This window comes from Ptychodera flava, chromosome 4, assembly GCF_041260155.1.
Source record: "Ptychodera flava strain L36383 chromosome 4, AS_Pfla_20210202, whole genome shotgun sequence".
NCBI lineage: Eukaryota > Metazoa > Hemichordata > Enteropneusta > Ptychoderidae > Ptychodera > Ptychodera flava.
In genome coordinates this window covers 46271351-46277359 of record NC_091931.1, presented here as the reverse complement: position 1 = coordinate 46277359, position 6009 = coordinate 46271351, and the positions used below count along the sequence as shown (strand labels likewise).

At 36.6% G+C, this 6009-nt stretch overlaps 1 protein-coding gene across 2 annotated transcripts in view; it reads left to right on the top strand.

Annotated features, from left to right (window-relative positions):
• The first annotated feature begins 853 nt into the window (after positions 1 to 853).
• The window catches only part of LOC139131966 (NF-X1-type zinc finger protein NFXL1-like), a 100063-nt gene continuing 94907 nt past the window's right edge, over positions 854 to 6009 (top strand). Inside the window, exons 1-4 of one of the 2 annotated variants that reach the window (XM_070698300.1) lie at positions 854 to 974; positions 2884 to 3035; positions 3698 to 3853; positions 5556 to 5668. In XM_070698300.1, coding sequence (XP_070554401.1) covers positions 2885 to 3035; positions 3698 to 3853; positions 5556 to 5668 — 420 coding nt within the window. In that variant the 5' untranslated portion in view covers positions 854 to 974; position 2884. Of the gene's footprint in view, positions 975 to 2672; positions 2753 to 2883; positions 3036 to 3697; positions 3854 to 5555; positions 5669 to 6009 lie in introns of those variants that run through there. The other variant, XM_070698301.1, reaches the window with a different exon arrangement.

Sequence of the window (6009 nt, the reverse complement as noted above, 5' to 3'; positions counted from 1 at the left end):
TTTGAATTTGGCGCATGCGCAAATAAGGAGGCCTGAAAAAGAGCTGCTCTGATTGGATATTACGTGAAGGTAAGATTTTCGTTCAAAGACTTGCTATGATTGGATATACTTCTTTGACATGACCGTATCATTGTAAACGTTTGATGGGGGTGTGTATTTTAATCTTGTTTACAATTAATAAGTGAATACACAATTTTATCGTGAAAATTCTAGGATAAATGACAGCGGGAAACTTGAAATTATGTTAAAATAGAAGAACATTTTTATACTTGAACCTAACTCAGAATGTAAGTAAGCAGGAAAACAGTTATAAAGAGATGTTGTGGAAAATTGAAACACAAACAGCACGGAAAGTGAGTTTTCCCTTAATCTTCTAAATGCAATTATGAAGAGAGAACAGCTTATTTGCGAATTGATAATGTCATGCTTTGTGTGTTAGGAACGCACACAGGGAATGCACAGCGTACACTGCGTACGTACGCAGGGCTAGCGAGAGAGTTGCCGATATCGACGGTTATTTACGAAAAAAGAATAAAAGACTGGCATTTTTGGAAGCGATCGAGTAGCTGAGGTAGGCAGGGATACGACTTGGGCCCAAGAACGCTGAATTTCGGCAGTAATTTGGCTTTTTACGTCAAGTCCAAAAATGGATTTGAAGTCACCAACTCTACGTACGGGTCTTTGCAGGGCTGTGGTGTGTGGGGCGAATAGCTGTAGCGGAACACACAGCATCGTGTACGCAGGGCTACTATCATACATGCTCTGGATACATGATCGGATTCGCACTCACTCAACGTGCTCAAGACACGCGTGCACTCAAAAAGAGGTCACCGTCTATGAAAAGTCAAAGGTCATAGATGGCGCCCTCTAGAAAGGCAAGAGCATGGTGTGCAAAACAGCTGGTTCCAGGCACTAGGAAAAATGTATAAAATAAAAAGGAATAGTGAAGTTTTCGCCAAAAGATAGTCTCTGAGGTATGTGTGCGTGAGAAACAGCTCTTCTCAATATTATCATCTCTCTCATTTAATTGTACATTTCGACAAAAAAATGGCAACACACTTTGCCTTGTGTAGAGGTCCGGCCTCTCTCACTGTGTTTGACGCCATAACACACAGACGTACCTGCACGCAGGACTGGTACTGAGGCCCCCCCCCCCCTCTCCCCCCCCCCCCGTCCATGCATTCAAAATGCACTTCACACGTTTCAAGTGGCTGTGTGGACGTTCTGTCAGGGTTGTTGGACGGTTACCATAATATTAACCGTATCATTCAGCCAGGAACTTGTACTGGTATAAAGTGGTAGGGACACCAAGGGCTATATAACCACAGTCACCTGTGTTCTATTCCGCTCTGCGTCTATGCGCCCCATGAGACGTGTGTACATATGCCTGTACATATGTTCTTCTCAGGGCGAGGCATATGTACACACATCTATTGGGCGCATAGATGCAGAGCGGAATAGAACACAGGTGACTGTGCTATAACTTTACTTTGAACTTTACTTTGAATCTGTTGATTCATAACTTTATTGTCATAATAACAGTTGTCATATCCATTGTGAGATGGGCAATGGTTATTACACGATAAAAAGTTGTCCAAATGGGACAAAAAAACAAAAAAACAATAAAAACGAAACAATAGAGAAAGAGCTGTATCAACAAAAGCTGAATATGAAGAAGAATAATCGCAATCATACCAATCCATAATCCAATAACACTAGGTCAGAGTAAGAAGAAGAGTAAGCCCTGGGAAAATCATAAATAGAACTGTGGGGGAATATCAATGTTTTTGTTTAAATTTGCCTATACAGTGGTAAATATATGATTTCAGGGTTTATCAAAGAAATTAATTATGTGAGTTCATATCAATTAATTTTGGGTTGTACAGTTGAATGATGTTAATAAGTTTATTTCTCTTTATTTCCATGCTATGTATATTATATCATTACAGTGAAGAAAGATATTATTTTATTTCTTGGTCTTTTTACTGTGTGCACAAATTCTATCTATCAGTTACGTTTTTGTATGTCTGCCTGTTTCTACTTTCAGTTTATAATAGCTTAATCGAAACTTGGTGAAAGATTTCCATAGTTCTGGTTTTGTTATATATTCAAGGTACAAATAATCTCTTGCTGCAAATTTTTCTTGAATATTCTGTATATCCTAGAAGCTTACTTTGTTTCTACAGTCTTTGTTGTTGTTGTCACAGTATATTTCTTTTTCCCATTTTTCTACATACTAGGTTTGCAGTGACAGGTCAAGACATTTATGACAATATTTTATATATTATGTTTGGTTTGGTTCTCGCCATACCACACTTTCTGCAGTGTGTAATTAATAAGAGTGAGTTAATATTGGTAGAACCGACAGTGGTTTCAAAATATATCAATGAACTGAAAAAGTATGAGTTGTCAATACATTATGGGGTGATCAGTCTAATTGTTACATGTGTTTGTACAATTTGGACTTTAAGTAACCTTATCATGTGTATTTCTGTGTAATATTATTCAGTGATGTTGATACATGCTCAAGTGTTTAGATGAGGACAGAAACAGAAGTAAACAAATACCTTATTTGTGTAAGGTCAAGGCATTTTATTTTTTAATATCATAATTTTGTGTCTTTTTACCGTAAAGTTTTGCACATATGTGTCTTTACACCTTTTTCAGTTGCATCCCAGTCAACAATGTTGAGGTGAAATTTCAAATTCTGGCCCTGGTACAGCTGTACATGACTTTAATATCACTTTGATAGGTTGGTATATGATTACTGTTTTTCACATTCACAGAAACAGACTATAAAATATTATCTATATCAGTTTCATCAGCTGGCAGCTGTGAGAATTGAAAACAATCATTTTGATTAATGTTTTGGTTGTTTATCAGGATGAGTGAAGGTCGAGGTAGCGCTGCCTGGAGACATGGAAGAGGACGTGGAAGAAACCTACCTGGACGTGGAAGAAATGAAATTAGAATTGGTGGGCAGCAAGGAAAAAACAGCAGAGAAAATGATGAGCCAACACTTACACAACACAAAGGTATGACGCTTTTCACAATGTTCAAAGTTTGTTTCTAATAAACATCACAACAAGAATGATGAGAATTACACTTTTACTTTGACGTCTGAGATGTGTTCTTTAGTACAGAATTGTAGGAGTGGCCCTCAAAGGAATGGAATTCATGTAATTCTCAACACTTCCCATTGAAGTCACTGTTTTGAAACACTGTAGCAGTTAAAATTAGAAATTTTACATAAAAAGATGGGCAATGATTATAAATCCATGTTGACTTTTAGAAATTTAATTTTTGATTGATTCCAATGTTTATGAAAAAGAGTACAAGTGAAAGCAATATGAAGCAGGTATAAGTCGTTATTAACCCTTTTCCTGCCAGACAGTATCACTTCCCCATTTGCCAAGTCAGTTAAAAGCGGTATTGAGCCAAAATGTGACATATTTTAACCTACTTGGTTTGGTCTGTATAGCATCTTTAGTCCAAAAAAATCAAGTTTACAGTATATATGTTTTCAACAGCTTTCAAATGTACAGCATTATGCATATGGAATATGTTGCGTTTCATTACTTTTAACCATCTTGACCTGATGGTGAAATATGGACTTGGCAGGAAAAGGGTTGAAAGTACCAGTGCTAAATCACGTAGTCGAAAAATTTAGTAAACTGTTGATATTTTTTCATTATAGGCAAAAAGTCAAGCCAACAAAGATTTAGAGAGGTTAAGGAAAGCATGCAAGAAGCAGCTGAGAAATTTTTATCTCCTGAAGAAGAATCAGATGAAGAGGAAGAAATCAGTGACCAAATTTTGGACAAAACTTTACAAACATATACGCAACAGATGGGTAAGTAAACTGCTAAATTGTAAGTGTTGTTTACATACGCAATTCTTCATTGTCTGACGGATTTAATTCTTATTTTTCAACTTACTAGCAATGATTTGAATATTAACATACAACTGTATTATTACTTAAAGAGTAGTGTCGTGTAACTTTATAGATTTCCAAACTCTTTTATTCAATTTGAGAAATTCAGGAAATTTCCTTGAGTTACACTAAAATTGTGCTTTGAGTATGACACAAAACTCTTGGTTTGCGGCATATGAAATTGGCTAAGAAGGCAAACAATCTGATGAAAATCAAATGTAGAGATGTTAACGTGTCCACTTTTACTTTGCCCTTGCTGTTCTTGTCAGCAGTTTGTCCCCAACTACCATCACAGGACCTGTTGAAATGTCATTATTTCAGTAGCCAATCAAGTTGTAAACACTTCCGTCTTGGAGAAATCTAACATTCTGTGCTAATCATTAACACCTATCCTGCAGAGTTCATATGTCATGGTCAGGTCAAGTTGGTTGAAACTAATGAAGCAAAACATGTCTAACATGGTGCATTTTAACAAAGACTTGAAGAGTCTAAGGTCCCTGAAGACAGAGATACTGTAAACATAATTTAAAGCCCCAATAGCTGCAAATGTTTAACAAACCGATCTCAAAATATCCTTAGTTTTCCAAGAGTTTTCTTTGAATAAGACCATTAGAGACTAAAAAGTGTATAACGCTGCCATGACTGTCAAAAGTGGCATGTAAATTCAAAGATTTTAACGTCATTTAAGATTTCCCGCCATTTTCAAAAACTAATCATATGACAAAGAAAATAAAGATTTTAACAACAAAATTTGGCCATCGTGTGTTGTGCATTCAAGTAAATGGTATCATGCTTGTTTCTGGTATGATTCCCATGTGTATGCGCAGGAAATACTCTGTTTTTGTATTTTCCCGTGGGGGCCCCATTTTATGGTTGCAGCACCCGTTTATTATTCAGCCTTTTAAAACATGTAGGCATTGCCCGAATCAGCGAGCAGTGATACTTCAATACACGTCCTTCAGTTAGCACATTTGCACGAACCAACTTTGGTTTGAAAATAAAATCATGAAAATAATGCATAAAATTAGCAGCTAAAGCTGCTGTAACATACCAAGTCAAGTTGGTGAAAATACATATGGTTTTAGCTCAACACTGTGTTTCACTGATGTGGTAGATAAGGGAAGTGATATTGTCTGGCAGGAAAAAGATTAAATGTTGACAGCTTTCTACACAATATAGAGCTGCAATTAAAGTGCCAGTAGCTGTAAAGTTTGACTACTTTTGTTTTTATTGTCAACCACAGTTTCTTGTTCTGCTTCCCAAAGCATATTGAAACACTTGCTAAGCAGCTTGCTAATGCAGCTTCTACATGTGTAAATTGTGCTGATACTTTTTGGGTTTGAATTCTTGTCCTGATTAGAATTCATTTGTCAAAAATGACAATGTAGTCTACACATATGTAAGTTGAGTTGACAAGCTGAGTATGGTGTATCATCCAGTTAGAATTGTAGTCTACAATGACTACTGAAATGGAAAACAGAGATCACAAATGGAAAACAGTGATTTGACTATCTGGCTTCAGATGTTTATTCTGACAAGCATGCACTAACAGTGGAATGGTTTATCCATGGACTTATCCAGTCCGTTTCTAACTCAACAATCTGCATTTATGTATCAACAGGTGCAGATGATTCCATATACGTCAGCAAAGCAAAACAGTATTTAACTGATTGCTATACTGCCAGTACAAGTGTGTGTCTGATATGTATTGCAGTAATCAAACACAGTGATCCAGTAAGTTGTTATGTAAATTATAAAATTTTGTTGGTAAAAATATGACAACTGTACAGCGCAATTATGAAATTCACAAAGATTTAGGTTTTCAGTTGCAAAAAATCCAGTTGCCATGAACCAACAGTTCACTCTGTACAGCACCAAATCCTGTTGCCATGTACTGACAGTGTACTCTGTATAGCACTAGATCTTGCCAGTAGAAATCTGACAGTTCCAAGGGAGCAAATGCTTTGTCTTAATTTGCATGATTTCTCCTCCACTGTACTGAAAGTTGTTGTACTAAAACAAACCTGGTTTTGTTAGTCCCCGCGGACGAAGTCCGGCGGGGACTTATAGATTGG